Source organism: Megalopta genalis, chromosome 7 (assembly GCF_051020955.1).
Source record: "Megalopta genalis isolate 19385.01 chromosome 7, iyMegGena1_principal, whole genome shotgun sequence".
Classification (NCBI taxonomy): Eukaryota; Metazoa; Arthropoda; class Insecta; order Hymenoptera; family Halictidae; genus Megalopta; species Megalopta genalis.
In genome coordinates this window covers 8,858,210-8,878,989 of record NC_135019.1, presented here as the reverse complement: position 1 = coordinate 8,878,989, position 20,780 = coordinate 8,858,210, and the positions used below count along the sequence as shown (strand labels likewise).

The 20,780-nt window shown below is 41.9% G+C and overlaps 1 protein-coding gene across 3 annotated transcripts in view; it reads left to right on the top strand.

Annotated features, from left to right (window-relative positions):
* The window catches only part of Gfrl (Glial cell line-derived neurotrophic family receptor-like), a 595,741-nt gene that overhangs the window by 511,451 nt on the left and 63,510 nt on the right, over nucleotides 1-20,780 (top strand). For all 3 annotated transcript variants that reach the window (XM_033485389.2, XM_033485390.2, XM_033485392.2), the window contains 5 exons: nucleotides 3,897-4,178; nucleotides 5,861-5,925; nucleotides 9,003-9,207; nucleotides 11,379-11,524; nucleotides 13,267-13,395. In XM_033485389.2, the coding sequence (XP_033341280.1) occupies nucleotides 3,897-4,178; nucleotides 5,861-5,925; nucleotides 9,003-9,207; nucleotides 11,379-11,524; nucleotides 13,267-13,395 (827 nt within the window). The remainder of the gene's footprint in view (nucleotides 1-3,896; nucleotides 4,179-5,860; nucleotides 5,926-9,002; nucleotides 9,208-11,378; nucleotides 11,525-13,266; nucleotides 13,396-20,780) is intronic.

The following is a 20,780-nucleotide window of genomic DNA, read 5'->3' as shown; positions in this document are numbered from 1 at the left end:
CACAATCTCGTCCAAACCATAAATACAATTTTTCAAATTTTCAAAGACTTAACAAGCTTTTCGCAGGTGATTGACAACCAATTACACTCTCGTCTCTTCAAGGATATGCATGCACGGCTTGCTCTAGTTTTGATATTTGGGTCAGAGCTCTGTCTCTATCGCATCCGCGACATTCCACAATACACGGCGCGCGCTATTAGTGTTTACATTCGATCATTGCGTTATAAATGCGGCGTAACGGCGGTCTGGTAGCCCCGGCCGCGCGCTTTGGCGCGTTCGATGCTGTAATAATGCCCTGCGAATGTGTATTTAAGGTATTTGTGTCTGCGACGTAATTGCAAAGGAGAAACTGTAATGCGATTGAAAGCAAATTGATTCCTAGCTGCAGAATTGTGTGCAACAAATTTTCGTTGCAACAAGATCCGGCTGTATTTAATATTGCATCATTCGCATAGATTTTTTAGCCTATAACCTTGAGACCAGCCATGGATTATTGCGTCTGTCATAGACAGTGAACTAGTTGTTAATAGACTGCGTTATTTATGCATTTATGACAGAAATGAATGGGCCAAATAGAAATCTAGAAAGACAGAAGAATTTAAGGATATTGTTACATTATTTTCGATTAACTATTACGATTGTCAAACAAGAAAAGGTATTTCCATCGAATTTATATTTTTTACGATCAACTTTGGTAATTTTAATTTTGCGTAAACTTCCGCAGTCTGGTTATTAAAAAATTGAAATCTCGGTAGAATTTTTGCAACTCTGAATCCAAATGGATCCAAGACCGATCATCCGAAGGCCGAATAGATTACAGTAATTTCTCCTTAATTCGCGCTCAGATTGCGCACAAAAATGGACAATTTGAGAATAATCGCATCTCCACTTCTCAAATTGTCCATTTTTGTACGCAATCTGAAAATTGGTGAATCAACCTAGAAAAGCCTAGAAAATCAAAGTGCAATAATTCCTCCCTAATTCGCGCTCAGATTGCGCACAAAAATGGACAATTTGGGAAACGTAGATACGATTATTCCCAAATTGTCCATTTTTGTGCGCAATCTGAAAATTGGTGAACCAGTCTAGAAAAGCCTAGAAAATCAAAGTGCAATAATTTCTCTCCAATTCGCGCTCTGATTGCGAAAAATAGACAATTTGGGAAACGTAGATACGATTATTCCCAAATTGTCCATTTTTGTGTGCAATCTGAAAATTGGTGAACCAATCTAGAAAAGCCTAGAAAATCAAAGAGTAATAATTTTTCCCTAATTCGCGCTCAGATTGCGCTCAAAAATGAACAATTTAGGAAGCGGAGATACGATTATTCCTAAATTGTCCACTTTTGTGGGCAATCTGAAAATTGATGAACCAATCTCGAAAAGCCTAGAAAATCAAAGTGCAATAATTTCTCTCCAATTCGCGCTCTGATTGCGAAAAATAGACAATTTGGGAAACGTAGATACGATTATTCCCAAATTGTCCATTTTTGTGTGAAATCTGAAAATTGGTGAACCAACCTAGAAAAGCCTAGAAAATCAAAGTGCAATAATCTCTCCCTAATTCGCGCTCAGAATGCGCACAAAAATGAACAATTTAGGAAGCAGAGATACTATTATTCCCAAATTGTCCATTTTTGTGCGCAGTCTGAGCGCGAATTAGGGAGAAACTACTGCACTTTGATTTTCTAGGCTTTTCTAGATTGGTTCACCAATTTTCAGATTGCGCAGAAAAATTAGTTTTATTGGTTCACCAAGCATCGCATAGAATTCATCGATTTCATGAGTCCGCTCGTTTCTATCATCGACGATCGCGAATTCGCGAGCCCGCGGCCAGTTCAGTCGCACAGGAGCGTTCAACCGCGGTAATCGCCGTCGGATCTTCGTTATGGCAGTCGGCGTCAGGTAGGATCGCAATTATATCGGTCGGAGAGAAGGAGCGAACGAACGACACGGCACAACACGCCGGCGGTTTTATCGATCTTACATCTGTTCCCGGTGTCGAGTTGCAAAGCCCGGCCGCGCCCGGCATTCAGCCGACAGATAAGTCATTTAGATACGAAGAAATTGCACTTGCTCGAGCAGCGCGCGTCCCTGCGCTGCGCCGCGATGCGCTAACTGCGTCGGCCGGGCCTCGATCGCCTTTCGTCGATTCCCGATAGGAATGTAGGTCGAACGACCGGGGTTTGATGTCCTCCTTGCCGCCGCGCGTCCCCGCGATAAACGTGATCGATGCAAATTAACGTGGACCAGCAGCACCCGGGCGTCGTCCCCTGAATTTATTCCGTTGAAACGCGAGACGCTCGAGAGCTCGGTTTGACTTTCATTAGAACCGATCCGCTCGAATGATCCTTGGACCTGCGAATTCCTGTTACCCGGGACGTTCGACGAGGATCGTTATTGTCACTCGAGCACCCGTCACGCTCGCTCCCTAAATCATTCCGCGATATCCGCGGCCCTATGACACTGCTGAATTGGGTTAGGGGATACAGTGAATTCTCCCCAATTGTCCTTCAGCTGGTAAACAAAAATGGACGATTTGGAAAGAGGAGGTACGATTATTCGAGCCCTGCAGCTCGTTCTTATATAGTTGTTAACAATTCGAAGCTATAAAAACGAACCGCGAGGCTCGAACAATCGTATCTCCTCTTCGCAAATTGTCCATTCTTGTGGACAGTCTGAGCGTCAATTAGAGAGACATTGCTGTACAGTGAATTCTCCCCAATTTTCATTCAGCTGGTAAACAAAAATGGACGATTTGGAAAGAGGAGATACGGTTATTCGAGCCTTGCATCTCGTTTTTATTATTGTTGACAATCGGCAACTATACAAATGAGCCGCGAGGCTCAAAATTGTCCATTTTTGCTTAAATGCTGAAAGAAAATTAGGGAGAGTTTACTCTTTTATATTTTACACATTTTTGTCATGAATGCATAAAATCCGCAGTCTACGCGCGATATATAAACGTCTTATTTTGCATAAAGATCCGCAGTCTAGTCGTAAATATTTCCAACACTGTCTTCAACCCTTAAATTGATTCGCGGAATTCAAGAATCCGGGCTAACATTGCCTAACGTTCCGTTCTGTTTTTAAACAGTTTGCTAAGTAAAGTTGCTTTCTGATTTAATGAAAAGTAAAGAAATAATTAAAATAATGTACCGTTCAAAATATTTGATTTGAACACGATTAAATTTTTAATAAATATTATTGAACAACATACTTGCGTTATACGAGCCCATGACCGTCACTGGCTGGTCACTCGAGGGGTTGATACTTAATTTGGTAATTGACAATTGATAATTAATTTCGTTAATGTCGTTCAATTGTATTTCCAACCGCGTGTCCAATTCAGCGTCGACGTTTAACACGTTCCGTGCCGAGCTTTTTTTACTCGAATCTTCACACTTTGATATTTTACTAAAACTTGATGTATTACGTGCAATTATTAATTCTCGTACACATAACAACGTAACAAAAACTTATCAACGCCCATTCTTGCGGTGGAAATTGATTCTTCGGTTCTAAATTTCTTGTGAACAATTTGTTCAGTTCACTAAGTAAACATGCAAGCGTGTACGATCGATGGTACACGTGGCACGGAACGTGTTAATTTCGTCAACGCTCGTTCCTTCGATTCTCGTGAATATAAAACATTGTCAATCACGCTCACCGTTCAATAGCATTCGAAGAAAGCTTGACCGCGGTGTTTACGTCGCGCCCGAGTTCCAAACATTTGGAACTCGGAAGCCGTGTCTACATATCAGAGGCCACGGCCGCAAGATCGTTTATTAGCCACCCCCACTCCCCCGGTCCCAAGGTCCCGGCGACAACGCAGAATGTTATTGTGCCCAGTTTGAGGATGGTTCTGACCCGAGATAAATCTATCGACCGTTTCAGTCGAGTCCCAGAAGGACTATCACGCACGCAGGAAACACCATCATTATCCTCGGACTACGACGACGACAGTCTCGTCGACGACCAGGTCGCCGGTTAGCACGACGACTGCCACCGTGGTCGAACAAGTGGAAGATAATCAAATACCGGAAGTGACGAGGTGGCCGACCACCGAACCCACGGAAACTTGGGAAATCACGACGACTTCGACGACGACCACCACCGTCAGCACCACCACGATCAGCACCACGCCGAGCACCACTACCACCACCACCACACCGCCGCGTGAGTGACGTTTCATTTTTATTTTTTGTCGAGGAAACCTCCGTTCCTTATGTTATTTTTGAACTTCTCGATGGGGGATACAGAAAATTCTCCCTAATTGTCCCTCGGATTATAAACAAAAAGGGCAATTTTCGAAGAGGAGATACGGTTTACGTTTTTATAATCGCCGATTATTAACAATATGAAATCGTAGCATCTGTTCTAAAATTGTCTATTTGTGTCTACAAGTCGGAGGACAATTGCAGAGAATTTACTGTACTTTGAAATCATCGACGATCATTTCACCGATTATGTTTTCGTCGACGCGAGTTCACCGATATTGAGTTAGGTTCTGCTGACCTAACCTGACCTAACCTAACCTAACCTGAGCTGTCCTAACTTAATCTAACTTAATCTAACCTAACCTAACTTGATCTAACCTAACCTAACCTAACCTAATTTAACCTAACCCATGTGTTTTCAAAATAAAATCCTTTGAACTTGCAATTGACAATTATCGATCATGTTCGAGGAAGTAGGGTGTACTTTATATTATTAATATTTTTTACTGTTAATGATATACGATACAATGATATATAATATACACCATAGCATAATCTACGTTAAGTTAGGAGGAATTACAAGGCGTCATTTTGCTGCATTCGAATCTGTTTATAAAATACAGCCCTTTAAACCATTCGCTTTTCTCAAACACAGTTTTATTTGCACTATCGCTTTACAATATTCACAGTATTATTACGAACTTTTATATGGGAACCCAATTATCCGATTCCCTTCGTTCTTTCCTCATTTAAATCGTTTATTACGAAACAATTTCGTCCACGTTGATATTAATCTCGCAACTTCTAAATATTATAAACGAACGCGAACTCGTGAAAAGCGTCTCGGTACACGATAAAGTATCATTTTCGACAAATTCGGCAACGATTTAACACGGCGTCGCTCCGAAATCACCGATCGCCTGTTGTCAATCACAGTCGTGTATAATTAATCCCAGCAATTTCGGATCGAAATTCTCGACAAAGCGCGGCCTGAAAAAACATTCGACCGTCGTCGCCGAAACGAAAATTATATCGGTTTCGCGCGGTTGTTACGGCGCGGCGTGGCCGTTCGCAAGATCAATTTTCCCAGGTGTTCTAGATCGCGGTGAAAATCGAAATACACGTCGTGCGGGCGGTCGTTTGACACGCCCCGCGCGCCGTAATTCGTCGGTCGCGGCGAGCATTTCCAGGCCATTCGTGGAATCGATAACGAGTGCCGAGCGGTTACGGACGCGAGAAGGTATTTCGAAAGTGGTGTGTGGCCTAGGATCGCGAGCCGCGGGTGGGCCGGAGAAGGGCGGAAGGGCGGAAGGGCGTTTTGTGGAAGAAGGTAGCTGCAAAGAAAAACAGGGGTGCGTGCGCGGTGACACGGCGTTCTTGGAACGGGAAATGCAGCCCCTTTGATCGTTCCGTCTGGGACACAAGGAATTTTCGTTTCGCCGCGGCATTTCGAACGTTACAAAGCGATAGGCGGCTGAAAGAACGTATTCAAAATGAGGAAGGATCGAGGATTCGAGGTTAGGGGATGAAAGGAAGGGGCGCTCGTGGGGAGGCGGTGGGCCGGGAAGGAGGCAGGCGAAACAGTTCCTCGTCGAAGGAACGTGCAGCACGCGTCCCTCTGAAACGTTCGTCTCTTTATAGGCTTCTGCGTGGTTCAAAGGGCGAGGCAGAGGCACCAATACATAAGGGAGGGCAAAGGCAAGAGGGTGAGTACGACAATCTGCGAGCTATTCGGCCAAGGCCGTTCGAAAACTGATTTCGACCGGTCCCGACGTCCACGGAATGCCGGAAACGGCCGTTGCCTGGCAATCCGGCAGGAATCGCGATCGATCGATCGATCGAAATCTCGTCGAAACAATTTCGCGGCGGAAGAAACGTTCTCGCGGTTGCGATATTCGGTTATTAATACGCGGAATGCCCGCGCTCTCATAATTATTCGAACGATTTTACGCGAAAAAAATGCGGCGTTACAGGAGAATTACATTTATTTCGCGCAGCCACGAGCCGAATCATCGTTGTACCCGCGAATCATTCGGGCTGAATTTTCACGTTTGTAACCGATTTTTATTAATACGCGGGTCGTTTTGGTAACAGGGGCGCGGCAAGAACCAGCGGCCGGACCAATTTTATTACGATTTTCGTTTTACAATCCAACACAGTTCACAAAGACTCTCAATAAAACTGGAGCTCGGCGGCTGCGATTTATTGACGTTTCGCCCGATCTCAATTAAAAACCGGTTACCCCGCAGTCGCCGCCGGTAAACTAAACAAATTATCCGAGCCCCGCGTTTCAATGATGGAAGAAAGACTTTTTAATTGGCGCTAGTACGGGGAATACTGATAAATAGGTCGAAACGTTGTTGAATCGTGAATCGCGGGACGGAATGCGTGCCCGGAGAGACAAGGGTCTCCAACGTTGAATAGCCTGTACCCCTCCATTGTCCGCGGGATCCCGATTATTTGGAATACAATTTTTCCAGCTCCCCTCCACGCCGCTCCTGTCCCCCGCGTACCCCGCCGCCGTTGCATTCATTGTCTTCCCGCTGGGGCTGCCACTGAATTATTGATACCGTCCAGAGCGCGCTGGGGGAGAACGGAAACTTTCATTCCGAATATCATAATTAACATTCGACGGTAATTAATATTCAGCGAGCGTGCAGGCTCGTTCATCTTTGAAACGGATCCGCGTGTGCGAGCCGCCGATCGTATCGCGATCTATTATCGATTATAAAAAACGACCCAGCGTGCGGCCGATCATCGTGACAAGCCCGATCGCCCGAATTAAGCTGAGATATTGAAATTAACGGCTCGTTTCTATGGGAAATTGTTTCGGTGACGGGGAACGATTAAACTTCGAGCGTTCGACAGCTCTAGGTGACGCGCTTTCCGAAAATGTTCGTCGGATTTGCCGTGGGTAATCGATATAGGCTAACTAGCTCAAAGGAAACACTTTATAGTTGACCTGTTAAACGGGGATTTAACTTTTGGCCAACTCGTTTCACAACGGGGAATTTTCTCTCTCGCTTACGGAAGTTACGTCATCACGCTCAAAGTAATTGATAACGTCGCTTTTCGCTTGTTGATTATTTATTTGGACGAAACATTTTATTCGCGGATTTGGAAAATATATTTATGAAATATTTCCCGGTGAATAAATTGAAATGATTGTTTCGCCGTGTATTTTTTTGGAGAAATGTGGCACACGCGAAGCAACATTGCATTCCGCGCGCCAAAATCTCGATTCTGAAATCTTTCGATTCAATTAATTTCGATTTATTAACGAAATATTTCGCTGTACTCGGTTAACAGGTTGAAAAGGAACGTACGAACTTATTTGCGCGCGCAGAATCGCCGTCTTCGTGCCACGATTTAGGAGACACCCCGTACCAGGCCGGTCGAAATCTTTTTTTCAAATGTTAATTTTATCGATAGATCGCGAATGATTAATTAAATGGTAGATCGTGGATTCTATGCGTTTATTTGGCAAAAATTATTGGACGAGAAACGAGCGATCCGCATCGGAAGAATTAATTGTTCTTCTTTCCATCTTATCGAAACTGTTAGAAGAAAAAAATTTCGTTTATTTCTTCAATTTTTTGTTTCAGTTAGAAATAACAGTTCTCTTCGCGATGCGACGATTCGAAAGAAATTTTATTCAGCTCCGCAATACAGGCTTTTATAAATGTGCAATAATCCGTGTTGCACTTCGAAAATAATTATTTCTCGGCTCGAACGAAACTCTAGAACGCACTCTGTCGTTCAAAAGCTCGTCGGTCTAGAGAAATGTCAGCGAACTTCGCTTCGAGTAATCTTTCAAGAATTTTTGCCCGGATGCGTGCTATACATTTCGTGTACACGTCCGAAAGTTTCGAGTATCCCAAGACGCGAGTGTGCTCGCTCGAAAGTTTCGACCGTCGGAACCGCGATGAAAATTAGCATTTGGGAAACTCTAATAAATTGAAAACAAACAAGCAAATCAGCGGAGAACTTCGCGAGGACGTGAATCACTCATCGAGACTCTTCGCCGAATACGGTTAAATTCTTGCTAACGAAGAATTAACTAAAATCGTTCGAATAAAATCTTCGCCATGGGTGAATTAGACTCTGTTTTAGCATTATTGAACCACTAACTTTCCAGAAATAATCGCTAATTCGCCGAGAATCTTAATCTACAAAAATAAAATCATTCCGAGAAAAATGACAAAAAATGTCTCTGCGTTTTCAAAAATTATTCGAACACATTGAAATGCACCTAATACAATTTTTAAAAGTGTCATAGTAATTTGGAGAGTCTGCAGAATAATTTCATGCAAAGATCATTCGTATTTATTGCGGATAAAATGTTCCAGCCTCGAATAATTCAGACACCTAGTTTTCAAGCTAATTTAAACAGCTGTTGCGTGAAAAATGTCTCCCTACGCTTAAAAATGATTTAAACACATTTAAATGTTCCTAATGTAATATAAAAAAATACTGTCGCATTTGGGATAGTCCGCAGAACAAATCTGCGTAAAAATCGTTCGAGTGGCTTTCGCGATCGAGTCGGAAAGAATTCGGAAACTTGAAGACTACGGCGAACGCGACTGGAGCATCGCTTCGAGATTTAATTTCCGACTGACAGGTTTCTGCAGCTGGCGATTACAAGTATGGCTCCTGTGGTGAATCGCACGGTAACGGACACGCGTTTCGCGTACGGTGACAGCGGTGTCCGTCGCCTGGCGTCTGTTTTGCGAAGGCAGTTCGGAGAAGAGAGCTAACCAGCGCTGTCGTTCGTTGCCCACAGCTCTATCGCGAGGACGAGCCGGAATGTTCGGAGCTGTGCCAGTGCGGCGAGGGCGAGGTTCTCAGGTGCAACACGATCTGCGTGAACTCGTTGCCCTGCAAGACGGACTTCGCCTTCTACAATCACGAGGCACCGGCGTATCAGGCGCATCGCGGACCCTGCCTTTGCTACAGCGGTCGTTTCATATGCATGCGGCCTTCACCCGGTGAATATAAACCCTCTTGACGCGTCGCCTTTCAATGGACCACGAGATCCGACGATAAACAGTTAGCGCGACGAGAGATTCTTCCAATTTTACACCACGGAACAGTCTCGCGCGCGCCATCCCCTGCATCCTTGAAACAGCTGATTGGAAAACCTTGTTTAATGGGGGATCATTTTCCTCCCTAACGTACGAATACAGCAAATTCTCCCCAATTTTCCTGCAGCTTGTAAACAAAAATGGACAATTTGGAAAGACGAGATACGATTTTTCGAGCCTCGCGGCTCATTTTTATAGTGACCGATCGTCGACAATTATAAAAACAAAGTGCGAGGCTCGAATAATACCAAATTGTCCATTTTTGTTTGCAAGCTGAAGGATAATTAGGGATAATTTACTGTAGTGTTTTTAAGTACAGTAAATTCTACTGTAGCTTGTAAACAAAAATGGACAATTTGGGAAGACGAGATACGATTTTTTTCGAGCCTCGCGGCTCATTTTTATAGTGACCGATTGTCGACAATTATAAAAACAAAGTGCGAGGCTCGAATAATACCAAATTGCCCATTTTTGTTAGCAAGTTGAAGGATAATTAGGGATAATTTACTGTAGTGTTTTTAAGTACAGTAAATTCTCCTGCAGCTTGTAAACAAAAATGGACAATTTGGGAAGACGAGATACGATTTTTCGAGCCTCGCGGCTCATTTTTATAGTGACCGATCGTCGACAATTGTAAAAACAAAGTGCAAGGCTCGAATAATACCAAATTGCCCATTTTTGTTAGCAAGTTGAAGGATAATTAGGGATAATTTACTGTAGTGTTTTTAAGTACAGTAAATTCTCCTGCAGCTTGTAAACAAAAATGGACAATTTGGGAAGACGAGATACGATCTTTTTCGAGCCTCGCGGCTCATTTTTATAGTGACCGATCGTCGACAATTATAAAAACAAAGTGCGAGGCTCGAATAATACCAAATTGCCCATTTTCGTTTGCAAGCTGAAAGAAAATTAGGGATAATCTACTGTAGTGTTTTTAAGTACAGTAAATTCTCCTGCAGCTTGTAAACAAAAATGGACAATTTGGGAAGACGAGATACGATCTTTTTCGAGCCTCGCGGCTCATTTTTATAGTGACCGATCGTCGACAATTATAAAAACAAAGTGCGAGGCTCGAATAATACCAAATTGCCCATTTTTGTTAGCCAGTTGAAGGAAAATTAGGGATAATTTACTGTAGTGTTTTTAAGTACAGTAAATTCTCCTGAAGTTTCCTACAGCTTGTAAACAAAAATGGACAATTTAGGAAGAGGAGATACGATTATTCGAGCCTCGCGATCCATTTCTATAGTTTCCGATTGTCAACAATTATAAAAATGAAGTGCGAGGATGAAATAATCATATCTCCTCTTTCCAAATTGTCTATTTTTGTTTACAAGCTGAGGGATAATTAGGGAAGGTTTATTATATGTTCTACGACTCCATTAGTACCATTTTAGGGGACCTTTTGAACGAGAAATGATTTTATTCCTGCTGTAAATTATTTTTGTTTCATGTATCAGGCTTTTATTTCCTAAGATATTTAATATAAATATAAGATTAATTGTTGATATCTCAAATTATTCGCTTTACAGACGCAATAGTGTCGATGTTAGATTGAGCTATATCAATTAGTTTTCTATTCGCTCCACAGTGGTGTTAACTATTTTATTTGACCCGGAACTACTTGTTTCATATACGTTGAACTTAAGAACATTGTCAAAGAAAAAAAGTTCCATAAAACGTAAAGTTATGTATTAATTGGAACGACGAGAGTAATTTCCTGGCGCAAGAAGACCAGCCGAAAATTTTCTATCGCGAGTTTTCTCTGCAGAAGTGTTCTTCATTCCGGATAAGTCGTTTCGGGCACACCTAAAAGTAATTTCTCGTCGGAATAAAGCCGCTTCCAGGGTAAATTATGACCCGATAAAAGGGGGGAGAAAAGTTTCGTAACCTCAATCAAGAAAATTACCTGTATCTCTCTCGGGCGGGTTTGATGAAAATTTGATACGATAGATCAAAGATGATCCCCGTTTACGGTCCCTCGGACGCCGAACCCGAGGATTTATAATTTCGTTTACGAAGGAGCCGTCGCTGATCGAGGCATCGCCGTAATCTCTGTCGACTTGTCCCCGCAGATGCTTACTCTATACCGCACGGGGTTTTCATGTTCCTGGGATACAGCGAAAAGGACGAGAGCTTGTTGCGACAGCATAACAATGTCACTGTCCTGGACGCGGTCTCGTCCCTCGATAGCTTTATGAGAGAAGAAGTTAATAATCAGGTGAGTCACCCTAATGTTACTTATTGCAGCCAGAAATTACTATATTTTGAAAGATAGGATTCTTATTTCTAAAGCAGTCGATTCTTGTTTTTGCAAATCAATTGGATTTACTGTACAAATTTACAGTAAATTCGCTCTAATTTGCCTTCAGTTTGTAAACAAAGAATGGACAATTTGGAGAAACTAGATACGATTATTCGAGCCTTGCACCTCGCTTTTATAATTATATAATAATCGTATCTCCTCTTCCTAAATTATTCATTCTTGTCTGCAAGTTAAAAAAAAATTATGGAAAATTTTCTGTATATTTGTTCTTCAAGATAAAAGATTCCAATTGATTTATAAAAATAAGAATTGACTGCTTCAGTCTCATTTTTTAAAATATAGTCATTTCTTTGGGAAGAATTTACTATAGTTCCAGTTCTGTTAAAACATAGCTCCTCGGTTCAAGGATCAGACTCTCGTGTTTAAAAGTTTTTTATTCTTTCTTTCGTTTCTCTATTATTAAGTAAAATAATATAATATAATATATTAAGTATAATTAAATTCTTAAAATATATTATATTATATTATATATTAAATAAAATTAGCAAAACCAAAAACTCGCCCGCGGTTAGAGGAGATATTTAAAAAATTATTCAAATGGATTCTAAGTCAACGTATTGCTACCATAGAAATAAGTAGAATTCGTATTTTTATGCAAAATAAATTTTTCAATCATTTTAATCGAAAATAAACGCACCAGTTTTTCCAAGTTAGTCTGTCAGTTTATGTTGGAGCATCGGTACGACGGTAATCAATTTGAAACCATTCATGGGTCGTGACGTCCCAGCAGTAGTAAAATGGGTAACTGGTAGCGAAACGAGCTGGGTATGGACGATAATGAGAATACACAGGTTGTCAGCGGTTCCTGGGGCCGTAGCCATTGATCAGAATGGCCGTGCGATGATGTTCCCTCGAGTTTTGGGCTTACACGTGTCTTGTACAAAAACCAACAGACTCCATTTTGTCGCAAACTATCCGTAATAATTTCTCGAAATTTCTAATCCGATTTCTCGTCGATTTGTGTTCTGGAAACGTGAACGACATTCGTATTTACTATCTTCTCACACGAGTTTTACTCTCGAAATTAATTCATTTCCAGATTGTTATTTATGCAAATGTTATATACGCAGATCGTATTCACCTTTTTGCAAGTCAAATGAAACCTTTTGCAGATTTTATCCATCCTTTTGCAAATCAAACTTGACAGATCGTCAAATTGATCGTCCTCGTTCGATCTTTAAATAAACTTATGCACTTGTTTACGAGGTAATAAAAAAACATCGTTACAAATCTTCAATAATTGCTTATAAATCGTCGTTCAATTTTTCACACGCAATATCCATTCTGTTGCAAATAATTACGAATAATTACAAATCAGTGAATCTTGACTGGAAAAAGATGAACATATATGATCTGCCCAAGGATTTTGATTCGGACTGCGAAAAGCTTACTCTGATCTTCAAAATAATTCATCCGGATTGCAAAGGCTACGGTGCAAATGGTTAAACCTTAGTCAATAAAACCAGTTTTTAGAAACCGACGAGCCCCACTCGAGACACGCCATAAATCGGCGTATAAGTGCGGGAACGAGGCGCGCACGGAGGGTGGGAGGGGGTGGAAGTTAATAATGCCAGGGATATGGTGTTGGATGACGCCGAGACATGCACCGTTCCCGTTCTCTGTTTTTTCTTTTGCAGACGGTGTGCACTCTCTTCCTGTACAACGCGACCCGAGAAAACGTGATTGCAGTGGCGCGTCTCGGGACTGACAATCCGCCCCTAAATAGCAGCCAGGCTCAAAGTCTCCAGCACCTTCTGCGCGTCAAGGTGAGCAAATTGCAAATAGCTACTACCCCCGGGCTCGAGTCCCTGAATCCGCATCAATTCTGATCTTATTTTCCGGGCAACTGGTCCTACGGCCCTGTAACTTTATTGGCCGAGGCCCCGCGCCCTTATTTAGACACTCGTCGCCCGCTTCGTACATAACCAGTTATTAAGTTAGCCGGATTCCAGAGTCCTGCACCGTAGAGAAAAATATCGAGTCGCTACCACCGCTCGCCTAAACGAGGCGAATCATCCGAACGTCTCGTCCGAGTGTCGAAGCATTGCAGATCCCAATAAATAATTGTTAAAGTATAGCGGACTTCACTGGAAAATTACATCGGATGCACAAATTGCTATATTCATTCTTGCAGGATGAGCGTTACGTTTAAGACCTGAGAAACATTTTATCTTGAAGTATTTCTGGAAGAATTTTAAAAACCTTTCGGAACTTTAATCGTAATTTTTATAAGTTACCGAGATCTGTGAAAGGCATTTTTTAAATTTCCGTTATAGGTTCAGATAAAAATTATTAGATTGAAAAACGAGAGCTTTTTATCTTTGTTTGTCATTCCAAGTAATAGCAAAATTTGAAAACTGCATTTTGGTCATCGTCTGGTAAACTAGCCCCGCTATCATCTAAAAAAAACATTTAAGTCACTTGGTCTAGTTTTAAAAAATTTATCGCGTTTTAAAAGGTGTACGAACACTTTTGTGGGCTATCGTATATCCTCTTCCCAAATTGTTCATTGTTGTTTACAAGCTGAAGGACAATTGGAAGAATTCGCTGTACCTTGACAAATATGGTACAAAATAAAATAAAATAAAATAAAATAAAATTGTAAATGATCCTGAGCATATTCAGCTATATTTTTATCAGAGAGATCCATCGTTCGAGTGTTAATTATTAAGATACCTAAAAGGCAAGTAGACCTATAGTATTTATATTTCCAACGAGAGAGAGAGAGAGAGAGAGAGAGAGAGAGAGAGAGATGTTTCAAATATAACAGAATTTAATAACGGTAAAATGATTTTTAAAAATGACATAGTTTACTTTCAATGGCACGGTCTTTGTCCAAGCGTGAAGAGTTGTTAATTCTCGAAAGCTCGGACATTTTCAGTACAACGACCGGGTATTAATTTTTGGAAATTTCCGAGGACCCGGTTCAAGATCAGAATCCCGACGCCGAAAGAGTCGCGGAGTTATTCTCGCGTGCGCGCAGTCGATTCCGTTCGCGACGAAAAGGGCTGCGTGTTAATGCGGCAATGTGCGTGCCACGCGCAGGAAGTGCGTGCAGAATATCCGGCGGCGCGATATCAAACTTTCCAGAACTTTTCATTTCTCTCTCGAGGGGCGAACGAGTCAGACGCGATCTCCCCCTGTCCCTCCCCTCCGCCGCCGCCGGACGGCCGCGGATTATCGCGATTAATTAACCCGTACGCCATGCTTAATTTCCCCCCGAATTTAGGAACGTTCTATCCTATCCCGGCCGAACCCCTCCTCCCTATCAGATTTCGCGACTCGTTGATCCCCGAGCGTGGAAAAATCGCTAACGGAGGAACACGGAATTCCGTTTTACTTCGAACCGTGATTACCGCGTTTCGCTCGCGTCCCCTTCTGTGATTTATGAAACCCGAGTGCTAGAACGCCGCTGGTAAACTTGCCTCGATCTTGCCAGCCACTTACCGAGTCCCCTTTATGACTGCTTTTCATGCGAAACTTAATGTCGATTAATATTTTCGGATGCGAGCCGTCGCCCACGCAGCGGTGTCACTGACCTTTTCGAACGTTCTCGACCGCATAATACCTGGATTCTGATAGGAAATCGTTTTTCGCCGGTTGAGAAAGGCTCCTGTATCGATCGTGCAATTATCTTTTGATAAGAAAATATCTCGAGCGCGATGGACAACTGTTCGGCCAGATATTTATGCACATTTTCTGACGTAATAAATATAATATAATGCAGCTTGATACGAATATGTACACGTTGAGTGATCGAAATTGTTCACCTTAATTTCTTTCGTGAGCCCTAAACGCCATATTTTATATATATTTATTTATATTTAATATACATTATTTGAATATAATATATATTATAATATAATATTATTTATGTAATATATATTATAATATAATATTTTATTTATGTAATATATATTATAATATAATATTATTTATTTAATATATATTACAATATAATATTATTTATATAATATATTATAATATAATATTATATATATAATATATATGTATAATAATATATAATATATATTAACAATGCCAAGATTGGATTTATATAAGCTTCGCATAATTTATACCATAATGTATATTTCAATAAAGAGGCGCGTACCTAAAAATTTCTCCTAAAAGTATTTTTATAACATCAAGAACTATAAAATAAAAAATCAGAAATCGGTCATTTTAACTACTTTGGCAGTTCTAATGTCAAATAGCGTTTCGAACGAAAGTTGTTTGGTACAAAGAGGAACATACGCGAAAACAGTTTCCTGCTATTTTCCTATGGCTATTTCTTGCTATTTCTTCGGCTATTTTCCTCTCCGCTATTTTCCGTTTCGAAAACTTCCGAAACTCGTCCCCAATCTCTGTATCGCGAACAAACACACGCCTATACGTTTCATTATGTAGCAGATAACGTGCATTCGCGTCTCGTATTATCGACTATTATTTTTGCGATCCGCTAAATAATACAGAACATGGCGCGCATGAATGGGCACGTGCATAATGAATGAAGAAACGCGAACCGTCGGCGGCATGCTGAACCCGATGAATGAAAAGCCACGTGAAATTAACAGGGGAGCCGAACCTGTTAATCCGAGGCATTGAAATAAAAATGGAGTATAATTACTCTCATCTTGCGAATGCCCAAATAATTATAGAATCGAAGTTCCTTGGTTAAACCAATATACTGTGCAAACGAGCATCGCGCAGCCTGTTACTGTATACTTTTCAATATTTCCGAACGGCGAATTACCGATTCAAATGGTGCGTACGGTTTCCGTTCGCAATGACTTTTTATTCGGCGTTTGGATAACGAGAGCAGAATTCTGAAAATTTTAAAACCATCTTGTCGTTTCAACATTCGCTCGCTAATTTTTGCTTCGCATCGTCTAAAATCGGGAATAAATGTGCGTTCGACAGGAGCAGGAAAGGGATGGGGGGTGAGGATTAATACGTCGCGAAATAATAACAGAGATTCAATTAATGGAACGGGGGCATTACGGTCGCGGCGATAAGATCGTGATGGTTGGAACCGCGAAGCTCGCGAGGATTTAAACGGGACTGATATTTCCGTGATTTACCGTGGATCCCTTGATCAACACACCGAAACCATCGGCATCAGGATTAAAAACCGTGTGCGCGCCGCGCCGGTTTCCGAGGGATAATTTATTCAAGACGGAAATAACTTTCCGCGTGTAATGCAATTCGCGCCGGCCGCGCGGCCGAGCGTGGGCGGTTTTTCATAAATCCTTTTCCGGCGGCGGCGGCGCGGCGGTGCGGGCCGGGTCGGGCCGCGTCGGGCTCCTGCGAATTTCGACGGTGGACGCGAGTAATTGCGTGTTATTTCGGCCGGTCGATCGGCTTTTGTTCAGAATGCAGGGAACAGCGGACGGTCAGCCGTCCCGATCCCTCCGGTTTCATGCGGTAGAACGGATTAGACGGATTTTCGATGCCGGAAATTCAGCACCCGCCCCCGCCGCGGCTCGCTTAATATTCGCCCCGGCATTTTTTTTTACCCCATACCTCCCCTCCCGTTTCTCCCATTCCCTTGCACGGCCGAGCCAGGACCGGGCCATGTATATGTATCGGGAGACACATAACCGGTCGCGTTTATCAATTTTCCACGGTAGTACACCGCATGAACTGTACATATTTTTTGATCGACCGGCAACGCTATCCGCCGCCGCGGCCCGCCGCGCCGCGTCGATCTCGACCTGTTTATTTACGATTTCCGGCCGCCTGCGCTTTTATTTGCTAAATAATTTACCGACCCGCTCGGCCGACAGCGAAGGAGCTTTCAGGCCGAAAAATCAGTTTCCCGGTTTTCAGAGATTCGGTCGCGCCTGTTTCCACAAATTAGAGAGGAACGCGCGATGCTTCGAACCGTGGAATTAGATCGTTCCGAGTGCTTTTCGGCGAAATTAGAATCGCGCGTTTCGGGAATCCTAGGGAGATATGTCGTCGAACGACTTCATCTGTCTCTATCGTTTCGAGGGAAACATCGGGATAAGCTGCAGCTAATTCGTCTCGTATCTTCATTGTTTTGTACTTCACTCGCAATCTAATCGTAATTAAGGTGCGAATTTTTATATAAATTTTTTTAAATAAAAGCTGCCTGCATCGATTACAAGATGCAGAAGATACATAAACATTAGTATACATTTTCAATAATTTTATCCACCTGAAAAAGATGCACCAGTGCTCTCAAATTCCTCAAATTCTTAAGTTCCATTTTTTGTTGCATTTGATCTGCTCATTTTTACAGTAAGTTTACAACATCCACAATCTAATAATCACCGACAGATCGAACAATTAACCGTTTGCAGTCTACACTTATTATATCACGTTCCAAGATAATTTTTACATTCTCGAGTTCGTTTATACTTAATGCTAAAAGTGCAACTGTTTTATGAGTCACAAGATTCAATTCCATGTGTATAAAATGCGCTAATTAAATATAAAACATGTGTGTAATATTACAATACTGTGTAAGTTAGAATAACGATTTTCGATTTAGAGTTGGCGAAAATGTTGAAGAAAATTAATTTTCTCTAAACACTTGAATATATTGACGGCTTAGAAACCAATCGGTGTAAGTCTATTGACCTTAAAATTGACATTAATAATGATTTTGCAGGTTAGCTGCAAAAATATAATAATGCCATTAATAATGCAGAGTTCAATTTTTATTATAAGATGATATAGAAATAAACTTGATCGATAGACGGATAAAAGAAAAATGTCAATATTATTTAGAAATGGCTTCGAGCGCAAAGCTGCGTTGATCTATTTCTAAAATCAATTTAGTATGCGTTTTTCATCGACCGTACTTGGTGGAGTTTCTTTCTTTCGTTCCATAATTATTCTAGAAATGTGCGAAATTCATGAATATAGTTCACAAGTATTTTTAACTTGAATCCTAGGAGAAGTATTCTTGTAAAATGTATAAAGTCGCCATTTCCTTACGACGCGTGTACGCGTCGTTCACAGCTAAGAGGTTAACAGCTCGATGTAATTGCTCCCTCGAATTAAATACTATTTTCCTTTTGCATCTGTTTATAAGTAGCAGAAATAAGAAGTACTTCGTACGATACTTAAAAAAATGTACCTTGCTTCGCGTATCCCGCACGGCAGCCAATCCAAATTTTTTATTTCAATTTGTGTTAATTAATAAACCCACCTCGCAGCCCTCGTTCTTCGATACGACGAGCACTTGTAACAGTATAGATGAAACGCGTCGCATACAGCGAACGTCGAGCATTTTGCGTCGGTCATACGAGCTCCCGCGGCGATTTCCAATTTGCGATTAAGCGCCGGCCGATTTGCAATTTGATGGAGAGACCTCGGATTTGAATTGCCGCTGTCTACCAGCCGCAGTCGCCTTTTTACCATCCGCTGTCGTCCTTGTCCATCCCGTTCCTTGTCGATTTATTCTACACCGTTGAAACAACATCCTGTCCGCGATAATAATAATAAAAATGCCGCGCTACTAGCCGGAAGTTTGGCGCCGCTTTGCAAGTTGCTGGAAATAAAAATACGCTTGTTTAACCGGCCGTGCACCGGTGTAGACAATAGAATTCCGGCAAAATTTTTCGAAGCTCAATACCGGATTCGAATGTTTACAACTCTGTCTAGTATTTATCGATGCGCGAACATTTTTGTAGACGCGGGTAGAAATATTGGGAAACTGTCGGACGCGACTTTGCAGACATTTTGCACCGATTTCGATTATAACGAGAAGCTTAATATCCATTATTGTCCACGCGAATTACAGGATCGATTTATCTTTTCACGGGAAAATCTGAGGGAAATATTGTTCCTGCTAATATAAGTATATTTATAGTTATTTGCGATTTTCCTGATTTTCCTGATTCATAGCATTTGTTACACAGCGACGTTCATTCAATTTCAATTAAAATTGCCCGCGTAAGTTTTTCTTTCCGAAACATATTTTCTATGGCTTAGAAGCCAATCGGTGTAAGTCCATTAAAATTGAGATAAATAAGGATGTTACGGGTTAGCTGTAAAAAAGTTATGTCACTAATAATGCAAAGTGCAATTTTTATTATAAGATGACGTAGAAATAAACTTAATCGATAGAGGAACAAAGGAAAAATGTCAATGTTATTTAGAAAAATCAATTTCCTCCGAACAAATTCGTTTGGTCACTTCGCGGTGAATATATATGTTGCAATCTATTGTTTATTTACGAAGAAATCGACTGTATCGATTTATCGATCGAAAGATCCAACGATAAAGATGCGTTTGCTCCGCATAACTCATTTTCGCAGAAAAATGGATTGACACTGATTGGCTTCGGAACCGTGCTTCCCTAACGGAAAGTGGTTTTCCTATAAAAATGTAGAACTCTGTGAAATCGATTCGAAGTGAGAAGAAAATTTCTGAGGCTCGTCGAATCTCGACGGTGATTTTTCCTGATTTTGAATAATAAATTGTTGCGAATCGCCGCGGCCGAAGCGGATTGAACGGGCGCGGAAGGAAGAGTCGCGGGATCGGTCGGTCTTCTCGATTTCCAGCGGCTAACTGGCCTCGGTTTAGCGACGATGAGCGAGCCGGAAATTGGAGGAGCAAATTTTTGGTCGGCTCCGAAGAGTCGATTTCCGTGGGGCGCGCGCTGCCACGGCCGGGCGTGCCGGGGACCGTTTCTTTCGGACTCGTAATTGGATGACCGATCGCAAAGGGACCAAAACGAGTTCCAATTGAATTCACCGTATATACTAGCGGCTTGATCGATCCGTTTCGAGCCGAAATGCCTAGGCCTCGTGCCCTCTGACTCCACTGGATATCGCGTTATTGTTCGGCTTATGATTGCGAACGCAACGAGTACGTACTCCCCGGGATTTTCTGGCGTCGAGTGCCGGATATGGCCGCGCGAGCTTCTCGGCCCGATTCAAACCAATCCTCCAGCTGTTTTTGAATTTCATCGTGCTATCTGATACGTGTATCCGACCAAGTGTTAGGCTCGATATCGTACGCCGCTTCATAGAATTAAACGTTCGCGAAATGATGACCGAAATGCTTGCAAAACCCTTTGCAAGCCCCTCGAAAACCTGCAAACTTGAAAATCTCTTGAAACCGCTGCTACTTTGCGTTAAAAAATCGAGTAGCATTCTTCCGTTGCTCGTTCGAA